The sequence below is a fragment of the Cibotium barometz genome, chromosome 44 (genome assembly GCF_041138505.1).
Source record: "Cibotium barometz isolate CiBa-2024 chromosome 44, ASM4113850v1, whole genome shotgun sequence".
NCBI classification, from domain to species: Eukaryota; Viridiplantae; Streptophyta; class Polypodiopsida; order Cyatheales; family Cibotiaceae; genus Cibotium; species Cibotium barometz.
The window spans coordinates 20,137,115-20,156,552 of NC_141089.1; the positions used below are offsets into that span (position 1 = coordinate 20,137,115).

Here is a 19,438-nt window from a genome sequence, read left to right on the forward strand (position 1 = left end):
CTATTTTATGTTGCCAATTGTAATGAGTATAATAGAAAGATGTGGGTTTGTTTTCTTTGGGATAATGTAGAAGAAAATTTTAAGTATTGTATAAATATGGACATGGAAGGTGAAGAAGTTTTTGACATATCAGAGTGGAGAGGTTACATTAAGTGAAGTAAAAACCTACTACATAAGGAGCATAGAATCAAAACACATTTAACCACTACTCATACTCTTGAGAAAAACCTACTACACAAGGATCATAGAATCAAAAGACATTTTACCACTACTCATGTTGCAAGGTGGCTCAAAGTAGGCTCAAAGGAAAATTCATGTTAAATACCTTCTGAGCCAAGGTAGTTAACACTATGGTGCACACACTCAAAGGAAAATGTATGTTGAATACCTTCTGAACCAAGGTAGTTAACACTAAGGTGCACACACTCAAAGGAAAATGTATGTTGAATACCTTTTGAGCCAAGGTAGTTAACACTATGGTGCCCACACTCACATTAATACAAGTTGAACCAAGGTAGTTGTACTATGGTTTAAAGCCTTTAGAGGTATACTTTGTTTAGATGTGATCCATACTCAAAAAAGTACCAAGTGGGATTCCAAGAGCTACAAGTGTAGTGGGTATATCTTTCTAGCTTGGATAGTTCTAGGATATAGTGTAGAGTCTTAAGGATTACTAATGACTTGATGAGATTTTTGTGAGCTATGATGTGGCGTTCATGGAACAACACCATCATGTGGAGGAGGAGACTGTTTCCATTTTGGTGAGCTATGATGTGCTATTCATAAAACAACCCATTGGGTGGAGGAGAAGATTCTTTCCACTTTATGCATTAACAAAGGAGTTATAGCCCACCAACATACATACCCAACTGGTTGTAAAAACCCCAAGCTCCTACTTCTATGGCAAAAAGGAATGCCCACACCCATCCCACACATAGCCATAGATGAAATCTAAAGATGAAGATGACAAACCGACTGAATCATGGAGGGAGATGTCATACCCAAAGTGAATGAAGTAGGTTTTTGATGATGAATCTCACTTACCTCTTTATGATGATGAGCTAGTAGGTTTTTATTACTAGTCAAAGAAAAAGATGGCTCAAACTGACATTCACATACGCACTTATGTCAAACTGACATATAGGGCAGGGCTATGGAAAAATACTTTGTAGAGGTAGAAGAGCAATTTGAACTTTACGAGACATTCACTCTTATAGTAAGTGACTACTATTTTGCACAATACTAGCTCTAGTTGTTTAAGAAAATTGGCTAATGATGTAGATTGATGTAAAGTTAGCCTTTCTTAATTGACATCTTAAGGATCAGGTGTATGTGGAGTAGAAACCATAGTAGCAATCATTTGGTTTTTTGAATCTTGATTTAGAAAGCAAAGTCTACTAATAGACATTGTTGTATGACTTTAAAAATGCTCCTTGAGATTGGTCCCAATACTCTGACACTTATTTAATGAGTATTAATCTTTTCAAAAGGCCATCAGATGTAAATTTATATGTTTTCTCTAAGTAGTCTGATATCATGATCATTTTGTTTATGTAGAGACCTCATTTTTTTCATGTGAAACTATGAGGACAAGATCTTACAAACAAAGAAGTTGAGTTTAGATTTTGAAATGACGTACATTTGGCTTATGCATTTGTTTTTATAGATTGGGTTTTATGCTCCATTTCTCATTATGCTAGAGAAATGGAGTTTTATATTATAATTTCCATTTCTCAATATAAGTATTCTAGAGAAATAGTAAAATCATTTAGTATGGCTAAAGGTGGGCATACACCATCAATTTGTAATTCAATTTACAATAGTAATTTTGTATCATTCTCCATTTCTCTTACTTTAAGTTCTTTCCCTTGTGGAAGATTTTGCTATTTATGTGAATATACTGTTTATATCTTCTTATAATCTAGATTTACCAAGGATAAACAAACTAGGATAACTTGGTGAGAAAGTTAGGAACTTAGAGACTCGGCTCATAAATCTCATAGCACTATTAACAAAATTGGTTGGGATGACAACTGGAGTGGTGATTGAAAGTCCACCAGTCTTAGCATACACATCATTGTTTTCTTGGTTTCTATTCATTGACTCCTTGCTTGAGATGGAGTTTAAGAAGGATCCTTATCTAAAGACACAAAATATGCTTTATTGTGTTGTGTTCAAGACACAAGATTATAGAGGTTAGGTTGGTAAGACATTTGAGGACCTATGGATTCACTATCACATCATCACTAGTTATTTTTTCCAACCTAAGGTACATGAAAAGCATCTTGAATCAAATCCTTGAGCCAAATTCATACTAGTTTTTTGGTCTCATTTTGATCTTCATGTATTTTTTTCCTCTTGGTTTCTGCTTTCATGAGCTATGAGCTCTTTTACACTTGGTTTTCCTTGTTTTTCCCCTTCCAATGTTTTTTAAAATTTTTCTTTTACTCTATCTAGCTAAACCCAACATAGATTAATCTAATTTTCTACCATAGTTTGATCCTATGTACCCTTCATATTCCTTATATTAGTTTGTGTTTATTCTATGATTACTTAATTATTTACTAGTTCTTATTAATTATTTTTTATTTACTACTAAATAATGTATATCTACCCTAATTTATCTCTTATGTGTTTCTATTTATTTCTAGTTTGCTAAGTTTTTGATGGATTTCAAGTTATTATGTTTTTATTATTTTATTAATTTTTAGTTTTTAAATATTCATCATTATTATTATTTAATTTGATGTATTTTTAATCTAACTAATTTAATTTAGTTTAATTTAATCCTTAATATTTTTAAATATAAATTTTAACTAATATTCATCAATTTTTTAGTTGATCAAACTTTTTTCAAATAGTTACTAATTTTATTCTATAAATTAAAATTTACCTTTTAAGTCTATATATTTTAATTAAGTTAATATTAATTTTAATCAATTTCTTTAGCTCTGAGTTCTTTTTAACTAATCCTAAGTTATTTACTAATTAATTAACTACCTAATTTACTCAATTATCTAGGTTATCTTTAATCTTAATTAACAAATTAGTTTGATTAGATCAACCTTATAATTCCCCACCCCCACCTAAGCTAGAATGAAGGCATAATTGTACCTCTACTAAAATGAATACATAATTAACAAATTAGCTTGATTAGATTAACCATGTACCTCCCCACCCCTTCCTAAGCTAGAATAAATGCATAAATGTACCTCTGCTTACCCAGTTGAGCCATGCTTTGAAGTGTGCTTCCATTTGGTCGCCCTCTCTCCACCATGTTCACTTCATAAATGTGTCACTCACCACGGTTGCTCTATCACACGAGTAAACTTGTCAAGGAATCTTTCTTTTTTTTTGTCTTCACTTTTCTAGATTTCGGGGAGTGGCACTGCTTTCCATTACATTTGTTATCCAAGCCAAACTATACAAACTGTGAGACAGTACATCAGACAATAAGCCCGAGCATGCATGGCTTAGTTGGTACAAACAAGTACAAGGGCCCTGCACGGCCCACCATGCAGAAGGTGCACAATGCTCGCCGCATAGCAAGTCAACAATGCAAGGGCCCACACAGCCCCCACAAAGCACACATGCCTACCAAAGCACCCACGCACTTCATTGTAGAGAGAGGAGAGAGCACACCACGACTCATTGTGAGAAAGGAGTGGCTAATGTGATTGAGTCACCATGTCATGCTAGATTCACAATGATTAACCAAACCCATAAGGAGGAGAAGTATGAGGAACTCCATGCTAAGACACATCCTTTAAACCATGGAAAGAGTCAAATGAAGAATCCATAGATGATGCATCAAGCCAGTTTATCAACTCATCAACTGAGTGGGAAATTGAAAATTTCTATGAACCAACTACCAAGTCTCTTTCTAAAGTGTGACCATTGTGAGGATTGGACTTAGGTCTTGGCAACCATGGTGGACACTCTTCCAAGCTTCATGCCAAGCTACCAGAGCCCATGAGCTTCAAGCCAAGTTGCCGCACACAACCTCAATAAAGTCAAGGTTGAGGCAAATAAGGAAGCTAAACTCAAAGAGCCCATCGAGCCTTAAGAGAATGATTTAAGGTAGGTGCTTGAGTACTTTAAGTCCTAAAACATCAAGGACAAAGTGGTATATAGCGGGAGGGCTTAAAGCTCCCGAGTGGAGAATCTTATGCCCCCCCCCCCCCCCCCGGCGGCAAAGTAAAAAAGAACTAAACCTCACTAGCCCATGTAAAGTACCTAAGCCAGTGTTTATTGCCAAAGACCTCACCCGTGTGAGCAAGAAGGAGAATTGTTAGCCTTGCTCAAAGAATATCAAGACATTTTCACTTGAAAATACATTGGCATGGAGGAAACTCCTCCATAAGTGGTGAAACACACCATCTCTCTCCATAAAGGTGTAAAACCATCCAAATAGAGAGCTTGCCACATGAATCCCAAGTATGGACATATGGTATGAAATTGAGTATGTCAAGTAGGTGTCACTTTGATAGTGATCGTTCCCAAAAAGAACATAAAGCTTAAAGAGTGTGCTTAGAGAGAGTGTGTTAAGTTCTAAATGTCAAAGCCACCACAATTCTTGACCTCACTACTCCTTGCCTTACACTAACCATATGTTGGAAAGAGTCACTAAAGTAGAAGCTTAGGATGGCTTCTCAAGCTATAATTAAGTGACAATAAATCAATATAAGATAGCATTTTCTATACGGAATGGGGAGCCGATGCTTATCACACCATGCTAGCTAGCTTGTTATAACCAATGCCCTTGCCACTTTCCAATGCTTGATGTGTAAAGCCTTCAAGCATCTCACATTGGGGTTTGGCATTGGATTTGGGGATGGAGTTGGGACACTTTTGGTGTGACAACTTTATGAGGACACTCGAAAATATGATGCGAGCCCTTGCAAATGGAAACGTTAAAGAGATAACATATTATTGAAGTCTCTCACTCTTTATTTCACTATGGCTTCAAATAAGGAGATATAGTTAATGGTTGGGGGTTGTTCTAGATATAATATGAATCGTACAACTCGTATGACTCATAGATCTCTTATTCTATACTCTTGGAGCCCACTGGCAAAGTTACCGAATATTATTATACACCAGTATGGTTCTAGGAGGTATCGATTGGCGTGATAAAGCCGGAGGTGGGTATGGTGTTAGTGGCAGTTTGTACATACCTCTCAGTATAAAGTTCTAATAAATAGGCATGGATTATGTGCTAGTTGAGAAGCATTTAGTATGGGCAGTAGGGCTAGTGGTTACTTTGACATGGAGAGCATAGGTTGTGGTTCTTGTTACCAAGAATGGGTTGTATCATGGTTCCCATAGCACTGGCAATGAGCATAAAATTGTTACTCTCTAGACCTTTGCGTGTGAACACTTTGTGCTTGTATGGTTTCGGTGACAAATTAGACACGAGATCATATCTATATGTGGAAATGAATATGGGTGTCCCACTTGAGGAATTGGCTAGGATTGGCCTTGAGGTTACCCTTGGCTAACCATGCCACTATTGGCCTAATCGATCCAACTTGTCCATGTTTATGTCCTTGACTGGGACTCTAGTAAGTGTGTTGGTTGGTTAATGTTCATGAAGCCTCTTCTTCCTGAGACCGATCATAAATCTTGATCATAAATCAATCAATGAGTGATAAGTCATCTAGTTCGTTGGGGGTACATCTCATGCAAAGATACTTGGTTCTAGCAATATATTCCCCCATTGTCTCTCCCTCATCTTGCTTAAGGTTATAGATTTGTGCGATGGGGCTCCATTTGGATCTATAAGGTGAGAATCCCACAATGAATGTGTGTCTCAAGACCACATAGCTAGCCTTTTCATGTGGGTGTTTAGAGACCTAAAACATTGGCTTGCCTTTCTTTCAAGGCAAAGTCTAAATGAACAGATCTTAGTGGGATCATCAATCCTTCCTATGGCCTCGAAAATAGATCATCAATCCTTTCCATGGCCTCGTAAATATGATTGAACTTCTCTTGATATTATTGAGATGTCAATCTCAACACGAGCTGACACTTATGATATGCCTGGGTGACCGTTTTCGCCACTTACATCACTAGCGTGTTTGGTAGGATGTTGACATGATAGATCTTTGCCGTGATTCTACAGCTGGTCTACACCAGCTACTAGTCCACGGAGTTATGGCGTACTTATCTTGCAAGCTCACTCACTTAGCGTGTTCACATTATGGACCGCATGTACATAGTACCTTAGTACTCATGTTATATTTCCCTTATCTCTTTTGGTAGAACCTTGTTGTCAAGAAGAAGAAGAATAATAATAAATTTTCAGCCTCTCATCTTGTGTGTTCTCTTCTAGGGTTTGTGTTAGTGTGTGTGCTTGCAAGCGCTCAAGCTCTCCTCTTCCCTACATCTTTTCATGGTATCAACGCCTGGTTCATACTAAGAAGCTGAGCAACAAACAAGAGAAGCATAGGAAGTGGTACGAGGGTAAGAGCTTCACCTACTCTTATTGGCTACTACACCCTTGTCGGGAGCTCTTTGGGAGCTGTAGGTATAAACACGTGTACATTGCATGTGCATAGAATCTAGAAGGCAGAAATTTGCATGCGTATGATGTAGCCTGAGCACAAAATAATTAATTTACTACGTATCCAGAAAGGCAAATTTGATAATTTTAAAAAATTAGCATAGTTGAGGTCTCAATGAAATTAGCACAATTGAGGGTTGTTCATGAATACAGAAATTGCAACAGTTCAATTGATAGGGAAATTACTACAGTTAAATAATAATAAAAAAACAAGAGTTACCACCATTCCACGATAGAGCAAGTTACCACCATTCCACGACAGATGCGTTCAGAGGAGCCGTCTTTCACTGCTGGCAAGATGAGATGGAACAACGTCCAGCAAACAACCAGTAGCATTTGTCGACAGAGGGAGGGTTTAGGATGAGGCATGATGGCACACAAACAGACGAACAGACGAACGAAGAGACGAGCATGGCAAACGAGATGAGCACACTCCATGCAAAAAATAAAACGAAGACAACTTAACTCTGCATGAGCCGTCTTTCGTTGTTGTTGGCAAGATGAGATGGAAGTCACTAACATTGGTCGAACAGAGGGAAGGTTTTGGATGAGGCATGATGGCACACAAACAGACGAGCGAGGGATAGCAAACGAGCAGCAGCCGTCTTTCGCTGCTGCCAAGATGAAATGGAACAAACTCCAGCAGTCACCAGCATTGGTCGAACAGAGGGAGGCTTTAGGATGAGGCATGATAGCACACAAACAGACGAGCGAAGGATAGCAAACGAGGAGACGGCGAGAACGAAGAGACGAGCAGAGACCATGAAAAAAATAAAACGCCACGCATAGAAGACGAAGACAACTTCAGTCCGCATAAGCGACAACATAACTCCGCAGAGCTGACGCGTTCGAGCACGTGAATCAGCACATGTGTTAGGTGGCCCTACAAAAATAAATCAAGCGACACACACGTGTAGCATTAGCCGTGTTGAGAGAAAATTAATTAGCCGTGTTCAGAGGAAAATATTTTGGGTGCTAATAGGGTGTGAACTTTGAAGTTCGAAGCCTGAGCCTTGAGGACACATTTTCAGGTACTAGCGGCAGCAAGGGTTTAAGTCTCCACCAACCACTCACTCTCTGCCACACGTGTACAATTTCTTCTCTGTGACCCATTTGTCTCCTCTCCCCGATTGCCCATTCATGCACATTACAAAGCTTTCTTTCTGTGAATTTTAGGGCAAAATTCTCTGCATTGAAGCTTGTGGGTGCGACAATTTGAGGGCCAATTGTGAAGCCCAAGCAAACCCAGTTTTAGTCTTAACACCTCTCTGTGCACGATGATCAAAGCAAGCGAGAACGACTTAAATCGATCAGCCCTGCAGCAGTCCCTTCAGTTCTGGGGCGGGAAGCCACAGCCTTCACCATCGCCCTCTTCGACTTCACCTGTAAGTCTATCTCTCTCTTTGTGTTGGGTGTGTGTGCGCGCGCGCGTTCTTTTTTCATTATCTGGCCATCCCCTCTTTTGAAAGTTTGGGTTGACTTGGTAGTGCAAGCTTCCAGGTGCAATGGTATGGGGCTATCAGCACTGGTAAAGAGTTTAGGGCGGTATAGGTGTCTTTTGTTTGTGAGGAAATGGCTAAAACTGTATTAGGACCCCAAAATTGAGGTAAACTGTGTGTTTGTTGCTTGTACATTGATTTCTATAGGGCCAATTCTGTGCAAGATTCCAGCAATTAGTTCAGAGGCTGAGTGAATTCCTCCTTCCCACCAAAGAACCTCCGTAGCCTGACAGGAGTTTTAGCCAATTGAACACCTTAGGAGGGAGACACGAGACTGCTTGAGAACTGTGATTTATTCACAAAGCAATTATGTACAAGAGTCTTGGAACTGGCACCTTTCAAGAGGACGATTTCTAGCGGCATGGCATGTGTGGTTAGTGACCACACGGGCTAGCTCCATTGTAACTCAACATACCCCTATGAAATATGATTCTCCGGTCGGAGTGATATTTGCTGGGCCTGGGTTTCTTCACACTTATGCCACAAGCATGGTTGGTGGTTGATATGCTGCCAGTGATTTACAAGTTGTCTGATAACTGTTTTGGTTGACTGGAGTTATGTTATAGTTATAGCACACCAGCTCATATAGTCCGGTTCAATCTATGGACCGTGGATGTTATGTATGTTTGAGCAGTTGCATACATTCATATATAGTATATACTCTTATCTTTATGTTGTGGTTGTAGAGACAAGTGAAGAAAATCTCTCTCTCTCTCTCTCTCTCTCTCTCTCTCTCTCGTGTGCTTGTCTACTTTTGTGTGTGTGTGTGTGTGAAGAAGTTTACTTGGAAGGAGCTCAATCTCACCCTTTCCGCTGCATTATGGTTCTCCCACTAGCCAACATTCTATGGATCTTCTCCGTGCTCCTTTGCGTAGCTTAGGACCTTGTTTTGAGGATCGATTTGTCGCGAGCCTCTTCCACACATGGCAGCTCCTCCGTTCATCCTTGATTCAGGTTCCTCTTGCCACCTAGGAGGAGCGGGACCGACAACCCCTCGCTAGCTTGGCACTCGCGTGCTTGTTGCAGTGAGAACATTGATGAACTACCCCACCTATGGAGACCATCTGAGCTCTGATGGATCTCATTTACACCGTGAGAGAGCGCTTGACCGAGACGAGTTGGAGCACGTGCTCTTCCACTCTGGCAAGCTTCATCTTTAACTAATGAAAGTATCTTCTATTGAAAAAAAAGAGATTGAGTTCTTCAAGTAGCTTCTTTGCAAGGTTTGGTCCAATTTAGAAAGCCATTCCTTGCCTAGGACAACATCTATTCTATCTAAATTTATAATTTGAAAGCCCAAAGATTGTTTGTATCCTTGAACTTCCACTTTGGCACGTTTAATCATGTTGTTCCACACCTTCTTATGAGTGTCTTTTCCCAGAGACCACGTACTTATGAGCACTTGGCGTTTCAAGCAACTTCAACTTCTTGCCGAATGCATAGTTCAAGAAGTTGTGTGTTGCACTATCATCCACCATAATTTAGCACTCTTAACCCTTTTGGACCTCGTGATCATAAGATCATGGGGTCCAAAAGTAGGCTCCCACATAGAAGATGATAAGCAACACGTGTGCTATCCTTATACTAAATTTCACTTAATGATACTTAAGAGATGATGCAATGCAATGCAGCTATATTAAATGCAATGGTTACAACTGAGATCTATGAATAGTTCTATGTTGAATATCCTTCTCAGAATGAGAGAGAGATGCTGAATGCTAATGGTGAATGACTGTTCCTGTCTCCAATGCTGAGGTCCACCGTTGGAATGCTGGCTTTGCTCTATGTAGGAGGTAGGAGATGACTTGAATGCTTTCTTCTATCTGACTGCTGAATATGCTGATGCTACTTATGATGCTGAATGCTGCTTATGCTCCTTGCTCCATGGGCTAGAAATGTTGAGAAGAAGGAACATCTATGATGCTGATCTGAGATGCTTCTGAGATGAATGACCTGAAAACGATGCGATGTTATTTATACGAGTGCTATTATGCTGGTCGGCCAGCATACTGCAGTCGGCCAGCAATCTGAATACTCCACGACTTCATTAAATGCACTAAGCTGCTGTCGGCTGGCTCCGCAAGCCGCAACCTGATGTCCTAAATGTTGCTGATGATGGGTGTACTGCTGTAGGTGCTGTAAGAGCCCCTTACACATGTTGTAACTACTGTGAATGACTGCTTAAATGCCTGGATAATGCTTGATGCTCATGAAATGTTATCTGCGTGATGCTTATGAATGCTCTGATATGCCATGTCACTTGTACACCTTCTGGGTGTGCACGTGACATTGCCCTTTGCTAAACTGTTGCTAGGTTGTACACCTGGCAACCTTTCGACTCCTTTGCTGATCCTCCTCCACTGAAACCCTGCCCACTTCTGACTTTTGCCTAGACTGAGGTCGATTGCAGGAGTTGAATCCTTTGAGCTAAAGACTTCTTCACTGCGGGAACTGAATGGCAAATGCTGCTAAATCTGCTTGGAAATACCTGAGTCACCAATGACCTGTCTGTGGAATCCTTTCACACCATCTCCGTCGTTCTTGAACCTTTGAACCTCCTGAGGCGATGTTGGAGCCAACTTCCGTCTTCTTATGTGGAAGAGAACCCCCTGCTGCTAGTTGAAGCCCAAAACTCCATTTACTCCTTTGATGATGGATGCCATTCTTCCTGAGAGAACTCATGGGTATAACCTATATGCCTTGCAGATGCGAGATGCTAGATGCTAGATGCTAGATGCTAAACTGACTGCGAGGATGATCCGATGACTACCATGCTGATGCAGGTCCTATGCAACCCTATATGCTGTGCAAGAATGCAGATGGATGGGTTATTGATGCATGCCTAAGGGGAAAACCCTAAGGCTGGCCTGCAAGATCTTGAGAACTGGATTTAACTGAGCGGAAGCGACTAACATGTTGACTTATTGAATGACTGATGGAATGAACATAAACTAAGGTTACTTACCCTGTAAAGCTCTGATACCAATGTGACATGCGTGGGATTGACCGTAGTAAAACAACCTTAGGCTAATACTAAACTTCACTTAATGATGAAACTTAAGAGATAGACAATGGTGTCAATGCAATGCAATGCAGCTATATTAAGTGCAATGGTTACAATTGAGATCTATGAATAGATCTATGCTGAATATCCTTCTCAGAATGAGAGAGATATGCTGAATGACTGTTCCCGTCTCCAATATTGAGGTCCACCCTTGGAATGTTGGCTTTCCTCTATGTAGGAGGTACGAGATGACTTGAATGCTTTCTTCTATCTGACTGCTGAATATGCAGATGCTGCTGAAATGCTGCTTATGCTCCTTGCTCCATGGGCTAGAAACGCTGAGAAGAAGGAACATCTATGATGCTGATCTGAGATGCTTCTAAGATGAATGACCTGAAAATGATGCGATGCTATTTATATGAGTGCTATTATTGTAACATGCAGCGGAAGTATTCGTAATTAAGGATCCTGTCACACAAGTCTCACACCGCCTTCTGTATCCCGAGTTTCGCGAGTTTAGCAATCCACTTTTATGACTTCAAACTTTAAGAGATTTAGAGAGGGAGAGAGAGATAGAAATTGTACTCCGTATATGGGGTCCTGAATTCCCCACTGAAGGGCCCCCTATCCGGTTACCGGAATAGTATTTGCTTTATTACTTTGAAGCGAATGACTTTGGACGGACGATAAGCCAAACGCAAGATCTCGGAATGAGGGAAGGCTGCGAATCTGAGGCTGAGGTATGGGCTGTTTGGGACTATTCTAAGCTATGTATGAATGCTGGAAATGAATGAATGAATGCAGGTTACCTTCACCGAAGTGTTGCAGCAAAATGATGATGATATGTATGCTGAAAACTGCTCCTATGCAGAAAACTCAGGTCTTCTAATGGGCTGAATGCTGGGATGTAACATGTAGCGGAAGTATTCGTATTGGAGGATCCTGTCACACAAATTCTCACACCGTCTTCTGGATCCCGAGTTTTGCGAGTTTAGCAATCCGCTTTAAGACTTCAAACTTTTGAGAGAGATGAGAGAGAAAGAGAAACTGTACACCGTATGGGGTCCCGAATTACCCACTGAAGGGCCCCCTATCCCGTTACCGAGATAGTATTTGCTTTATTGTCTTTCAAGAGACTGACGGTGTGAGTGACGATAAGCCAAACGCAAGACCTTTGAAGACCAAGAGTTGGGCTGAACTCTACATTGCTGTAGAAGCACCAAAGATGTCCAATCTCGAGCCTATGCACTCTTCCCAATGGAATGAGAAGGGGATGCAAAGCTAAGGCTGAGAAAGGGGCTGTTTGGGACTGTTCTAGATTGAGTATGTATGCTGTAAATGATTATGAATGCTACGTTTTACCTTCACCAAGTGGCTGGAGCAAAACGATGAGATGATGAATGTTGAAAACTGTATGGATGCAGAAAATGCAAGGTGAACTGCTGTCTGAATGCTGAACTGATGCGTTTTGCTAATGCAGGGTGGCTGAATGCTCATGCATTGAGGCACCTAGTGCTGTAGGAGGAAAACGGTGAGGTATGATGGTTGAAACTGCAATCGCTTATGCTCCTTGTGCTGAAGATGCCAAGCGCTTGAATGCTCTATTGGTGAATATGATGAATGAAATAATGAATATGATGCTGATCTATTTATATGGACCAAAGGAGCCAGTCGGCTGGCTACAGAGCTGGCCGCCTGCTCATGTCCACAATAAATGCATAAATGATGTATAAAATGTTGAAAATTATGGAAAAATAACCAGAAAATTCCTAGTAAATATACTGATAAATACTAGATGATATTTGGTTTCTGCAATGGTTTAAATGCTATGAATGAATGATGTGCAATATGCAAAATGCTTACTAATGCAAACCCTAAGGTTTCTATTAACTGTACATGCATGAATGCGTCTCTTCAAGTGGGTTAACGGACTTAGACTGACTGACTGACTTGCTATGGCTGAGAATGATCTACGTAGCTCATGCCTAACTTATCCTAGACTGAGGATTACAATGGGGTCACGGCGTACGACAAATATCATCCTGAATGGTACTAATACTGTTACAATGTTGCACTGATGATGATGAGCCAGATTGTCACCATGCACTACAGTTCAGAGTGCATGTGACATGGGAATTGATGCGTTTTGTTGATGGAGGCTGAGTGCACATACGTAGATGCTCCTAGATGCTGTAGGATAAAACGCTAGCTGAAAACGTTGAGGGTTGAAGTGCTCTAGATGCTGAATGGTCAATCGTTGATGCTCCTTAGGCTGAAGGCTCCAACGCTTGATGCTTGACTGCTGAATCATGAGATGATGGATGGAATGGTGCAAAGGCAAGGCTATTTATACTAACTATGGGCTGGTCGGTTGGCATTTAATGTTGGCCGATTGCAGCATAAATTGCTACACGACTTGTTCATCATGGTCCATGGATAATGGTATTAAATGCTGGAAAATATGGAAAAAATGCTAGATAAATGCTAATAAATATCCTAAAAATTTCAAGGTTTCTGCAATGGTCTATGTGCAATGGATGAATGATATGCAATATGCAGAGTGCTTTCTAATGCAAATCCTAAGGTTTCTACTGACTCTACATGTATGAATGATTCTCTCCAAGTGGGTTAAGGGACTTGACTGACTCATTGACTCACTATGGCTGAGGAATGACCTACGTAGCTCGTGCCTGACATATCCTGGATTGAGGATTACAATGGGGTCACAACGTATGACAAATATTATCCTAAGGGATACTAATATTGTACAATGTTGCACTGATGATGATGAGCCATCTTGTCACCATGCACTACAGTGCAAAGTGCATGTGACAATTATGCTAGTCAGCCAGCATACTGCAGTCGGCCAACAATCTTAGTACTCCACGACTTCATTAAATGCACTAAGTTGTTGTTGGCTAGTGACCAAGCCCTGTCGGCTGGCTCCACACGCCACAACCTGATGGTATGCTTGTCGTATGATGGGTGTACTGCTATAGGTGCTGTAACAACCCCTTGCACGTTGTAACTACTGTGAATGACTGCTTAAATGCTTGGATAATGCTTGCTTGATGCTTATGAATGCTCTGATATGACATGTCACTTGTACACCTTCTGGGTGTGCACGTGACAACAATGAATTGGTCTAAATGTTTTTGGACATTTTACACTCATCTGTGGGGGTTCAAGCACGTTGCTACTCATTCTAGGCAATAACTCTTTATTACTTGTTGGAACTCCTCTGAGGCTACTAATTGATGGTTAGCTTCCTCTCGACTCAACCACCATTTATAAGCCTTTGGCCGAGTGAGAGGCTCACTTGAGGCACTTATTCATGAGGGGTATTTTCTTAAGTGGATTTATCACTTGAAATTTTTTAAGAAAGGTATAGATAGCATCCTTGTTTCTATCATTTTCTTTCCCACTAAAAGTTGGAGGTTTAAGTTCTTGTAGTGCCGAGTAGGTGTCTCCGCTATAGGCACTTGTTGACCATGTATGGAAGTTGAGGCCCTAGGTGTAGGAGAGTCCGCCATAGGCTCTTGTAATTTATTACAGAAATTCATCAAATTTTTAAGAGAAGCTATAATTGCATTGCACTTGTAAAAGTGTTAGTCATGTTTGTAGCTCTTTATGGTTTGCCTTGAAACCCTCGGTAGCTTATCCATTCTCTCTCCGTACTGGTTACGGAAGTGTTCTCATTCTTCCATTTCTTCATCATGCTCTCCTATAATGCCTGGCTCGAACTCCCCTTAGCCTCCGTAGGGGCTTTAACTTTCTCAATTCTCACTTCCCATTACCATTCCATGTAGGCAATGGCTTTTTAAAGTCGACTGGATGTTTTAAAATAAAAGGGACTCAACTTTGGTTTAGAAAATATTTCAAAAACCTTGTATGCTAGACTAAGGTATAAAACCTTAGAATATGGAAGTAAAGGTTTATAAAATGCTCAAGGAAAAAAGGAATTGCCTGAATTAAGAGAAGAGAAGATGACCAAGTTTGAAGCTCCATGGGAAGAAAATGAAAAGAAGCAGTGGCTACTTAGCAAAAGCGGGTTGATGAGTGCAAGAATCACTATTACATAGCAAGTTAAGTGTGTGCGTGGGGGGGGGGGTGTGGGAGCATATATTGATATCAAGTTCTACACCCACTATTGGGCACTGATGACGTTAGTGGGGATGTCGTAGTATCCAGTCCATACTATGCATGATGGAGTTGATGGTTTATTGTCTTGTGGATGACTACCATGAGGATATAAATTGCACTTTCTTATAAGGTGAATTTTGGCATGTTCCTGGATTCATCTAGGTATATATAAACCCTAAACTCAGATTTCAGCAATTAGGCAATTGACAAAAGACTAACTAAGCTTAATTAATTACAATGACCAGAGGGCTTCTTCTCTTATCACCACCCAAACATAGTATGGCCTTTCTCCTACAACTCTCTTCCTAGAAGCCCCAATTGGGGTATTTCCACAAATTGTGGCTTCTACCACTCAATTGTCCGTCCCTATGGTAATCCTGTCAATAAAGGACATGTAACACTGCCTTTGGGCAAGAAGACCAAGCTGCCTTTGGGGGGGTACCAAATTGCGACTATAAAAGGGTCTACTCAAGGAGGGGGGGGGGGGGGGGGGGGGGGGGGGAGCAACCCTCATCTCGAGAGATTGAAGCCTAACGCAAGTACCAACCAAGAGGACTTCCATGCATGCAAGAGCTCTCCCAAAACCTGCAGAGAATCAGCGTTTCCAGCATCCAAGACTCTATAGGCATCCGCCCAAGGCAAGGTTGAGCAGCCCGATGTGCAATCTTACTAACAAGTCAGTATGGAGTACAACCAAACGCAGCCCTCACAAGGTCCAAACACGGAGTTGAATCAGCAAAAGTGGTAGTATCTTGTACTTTGCATAATTCAGCAATATAAGTACATAACCGCTCCTTGGTGTGACGGCCCTCAAGTGGGTAGTTGGGACCCTATTGGGTGTTGTTTCTCTCTCTCTCTCTCTCTCTCTCTCTCTCTCTCTCTCTCTCTCTCCCCTTTTCCCTCTATTTCTCTCCTCTCTTCACTTAATCCCTTTCCAATAAGTTAAACGTACGCCTAATCATCATTAACGCTTCCGCATCATAGTGCATGTGTGTGTGTGTGTGTGTGCGCGAGAGAGAGAGAGGGAGAGAGGGAGAGAGAGAGAGAGAGAGAGTTATATTAAACGTCTTCAAAAGACCTAGTGGGTCTATGAGACCAAAAGTGATACAATAGTGTCCATGTAATCTCATCATGGTACAAAAGAAAACAAAGACTAGAGCTATGAATTGAGAATGTCAAATCCGAGCCATATGATACAAAGTGGGACCATTATCATACAACCTATGGAGCTAACCCCCCGGTAGGGGGAGAGGGCCGTCAAGGATATCATCCGAGCATGGGGTTAGCCTGTAGAAGACTCTGCAAATCCGCCGGGCATGGGAAGGTGGCTCTGTGCCTCTCCAAGATCTCCTCAAGCTGGGGCTGATGTCTGTGTTGCTGGCGAGGTCCAGGGAGTCTGGGGAGTCAGGCTCGCTGTAGTGCCGACATCATAAATATAGGCGTGTAATCCATATAAAGCTGACATCCACTATGTCTTCTTTGATTGGATATTGCAGAATTCAACTGTTTTGGAGCCCTCAAAAGCAACAAAGCAAACTGCCAAGGAGTCGGACAATACCAAGTAAGATAATGGGCATTGTAGACTTTTTAGGTGTCTTGATGTTGAAGCCATGATACCTTAGATAAGTGTTTTATATGCAGTACATTATTTGCTCAATGTAGGCCCCGTCCTTGGCGTTATGTGAGATGGAGAAAAGCCCATGAAAAGCTTCTACAACCAGTCAAAGAAAAGAAAGGCATGTTTCGAGCTAGTCCTCCACTTGTTATATTTAAGTCCTTTTATTTCCACCTTACATGTGGCATTGATCTCTTGCCAACATCTCATGTCCTAAATTTATACTGCGGATGTGTTTTGATGGTGTATCATTGCAATGGTGTATATGTCCATGTGGAACAGAGGCTAGAGGAAACTTTTACCATAAAGTGCTGCCGGATGAGGACTTGTTTGAGGTTGCCAACAAATACACAACATATCCAGAAGTTCTGATGGAGGTAGTCTTTGGATTTCTTTATTATAGAGTTTTGATAAGAATATAAACGGTCCTGTGGTCAGGGAGCTGGATGTACAAGATTGTTTGTCATTTCTCATGGCAGCAATGATGGCCCCTCCATTGACGCGTGGGGATGGTTTTGTATCCAGCCTCAGTTTAAATTGATCTTGTATGTTACAGAGGGGATGTTTTTGGTGTACAGCCTTGGTCCTTCATGTCATGAAAACATGTGCATCCAATGATTGTCGCGTTTGACATGTCTTGCTTATGATGCCGCATTTAAGTAGCCTCTGGTGGGGGGGGGGGGGGTGTGTGTGTGTGTGTGTCTGTGCTTTCTTCCAGGCTAACAGAATACTTAATCCAGTTAACATTGCTACGGGGCAGGTCCTATGGGTACCACGTACACATCCGATCCAGTGGGTATGTGATGTGTGAAATTAACTTTATGTTTGCTTGTTATCATATAAGTGCAGGGGTACACGATATTTTATGAGCTAACAATGGCTTTGCAATATATCAACTTGTCACCGGGCAGATGATGTGTTCCAAATTAAGGAATCATGGTTTCACATCTGATTTTGTATTAACCATTCGCCTCAGGGAAATACACTATGGTCACTTTCTCAGAAGTATGGTGTTCCGATTCGCACTATTCAGATGGCAAATGGAATCGCAGATCCGGACCTAATATATGCTGGTAAATATGAAATTTAGCCAGCGCTGCTGTTTGTTGTTAGCCGGTTGTTAATCGTTTTTCCATTAATGCAACATTTGTTGTGAGCACGCTGCAAAGTGCTGTGCTCAAACCTCAGTGGGTTCGTGTGCAGTGTTACATGTGGCCTCTTGTGTAGATAATCATGCCATGTGCCCTGTGGGTAGGGCACAACAAGCTTATAAATAGTGGAATCTGGTGTGTTATTACTTTGTCTCTATTGGATCCCATTTGGGGAAGCCTCTCAGGGTGGGATGGCTGGAAATTGCTGGGGCCCCTGTGGTGTTGTTTTCACGCAGCATTTCTTCTCTTGACACTGATCTTAACAAGTTCTTGTTTTTTGGCAGGTGACATTTTGGTCGTTCCTGAGGAACCCGACAACAGGAATGCCTGGTAATTTTTGTGTATGGTGTGTCGTTTCACACTAGTGTACATGGGATATGATAGATGCTTTTGCATCTCCGTCTCTTTCCAAAAAGGTTTCTGAAAAATTTTGTACAGTAAAGCAGTTTGAAAGGGTTCCTCAAAAACCTTTTTGTAATGTCATCCCCATCAATCACTATGTGTAGCAAAATGCCTGGCCATTATGTGCACACATGGAAAGGGGCTACCGAAGGAGGTGGAAGCTTGATCGTAAACTAGTTGTTGGGCTTAGTGGGTCAATGGTGGGCTAGGTGGGTCATTTCTCATCTAGAACTTTGCTTTAATCATATATATATATGTACATGTATGTAAGTTCCTACTGAGTATGCACATATACTCTCTTAATCCATGCTTCCGTTTTCTTGTCAAGGTAAGTTTCTATTGTAATTAAGAGCTTAATGCTGTAGCTTAGGAAGCTCAAGGTGAGAAGTTGTGTGAACACAAGCTTGGAGCTTGCCAGTGCTGCAAGGCAAGTGGGGGGGTTGAGACACAATGTATAAGAAGTAGGGGGCTTGGTACTCCTGTTGCTGTTGTAAGTTGCAACCTTTCAAAGGGAGCTTTAAGCTAAGAAAGCAAAATGCAAATATCAACGGTAATAGGAGATTAGCTTTAGGGAGAGGAGGCTAGTTCATTTGTTGGTAGTAGAAAGCAAGAAAGAGAAAGAACATTATATTAATGTCAAAGACCCAGTAGTACAAGATCTCCATGAGAATTACTGAGTCAAATAGTGCAAAAGAAACTAGCTACCTATTCTAAAGATGTGTCAATGAATACAATTAGGTGATCATGTGCTTGATATAAGGTGCCGGGGCATAAACTGGGGTCATTCAATGATACCATCCTCCTCCAGAGTAGAGTGTGGCAGTGACGGATATCTTGGATCTGCAGGTGACGAGGGGGGGGCTGAGATACGGGCATCTGGCTCTTAGAAGAGATTGCGCTCTTTCTGATGATCCCCTGGGTGTGGGGCTAGAGTTGTGTACCTGTGTATGTGAGCGGTGACCTGGATGATCCTGCTGCTTTTGTCCAGCCTGGGTGACAGCCTCTGTGGTCGGGGGAAAGACCGAGTGGGTCTATGGGACCAGAAAGCAGTACAATGAA

General features: G+C 41.3%; 1 protein-coding gene across 3 annotated transcripts; it reads left to right on the top strand.

Annotated features, from left to right (window-relative positions):
• Positions 1 to 7,515: 7,515 nt before the first annotated feature.
• On the top strand, positions 7,516 to 18,706 carry LOC147613047 (uncharacterized). Of its 3 annotated transcripts, XM_086782342.1 has the most exons (8): positions 7,533 to 7,653; positions 7,742 to 7,950; positions 16,708 to 16,772; positions 16,853 to 16,947; positions 17,109 to 17,203; positions 17,545 to 17,622; positions 17,803 to 17,899; positions 18,262 to 18,706. In XM_086782342.1, exons 2-8 carry the CDS (start codon positions 7,843 to 7,845, stop codon positions 18,309 to 18,311), a joined length of 588 nt encoding a protein of 195 aa, XP_086638468.1. In that variant the 5' UTR covers positions 7,533 to 7,653; positions 7,742 to 7,842; the 3' UTR covers positions 18,312 to 18,706. The 3 variants fall into 3 exon arrangements, with proteins under 3 accessions (XP_086638470.1, XP_086638469.1, XP_086638468.1); XM_086782343.1 differs by having other exon boundaries at positions 7,531 to 7,950; positions 16,874 to 16,947; XM_086782344.1 differs by lacking the exon at positions 17,545 to 17,622 and having other exon boundaries at positions 7,516 to 7,950.
• The last annotated feature ends 732 nt before the right edge of the window (positions 18,707 to 19,438 follow it).

Bases quoted from the DNA above. Each gene is read 5' to 3' on its own strand.
- LOC147613047 (XM_086782342.1), top strand. From the start codon at position 7,843: ATGATCAAAGCAAGCGAGAACGACTTAAATCGATCAGCCCTGCAGCAG. The intron at 16,773-16,852 runs GTAAGATAATGG...TTTTATATGCAG, and splicing joins AAGGAGTCGGACAATACCAA to TACATTATTTGCTCAATGTA. The intron at 17,900-18,261 runs GTAAATATGAAA...GTTTTTTGGCAG, and splicing joins TCCGGACCTAATATATGCTG to GTGACATTTTGGTCGTTCCT.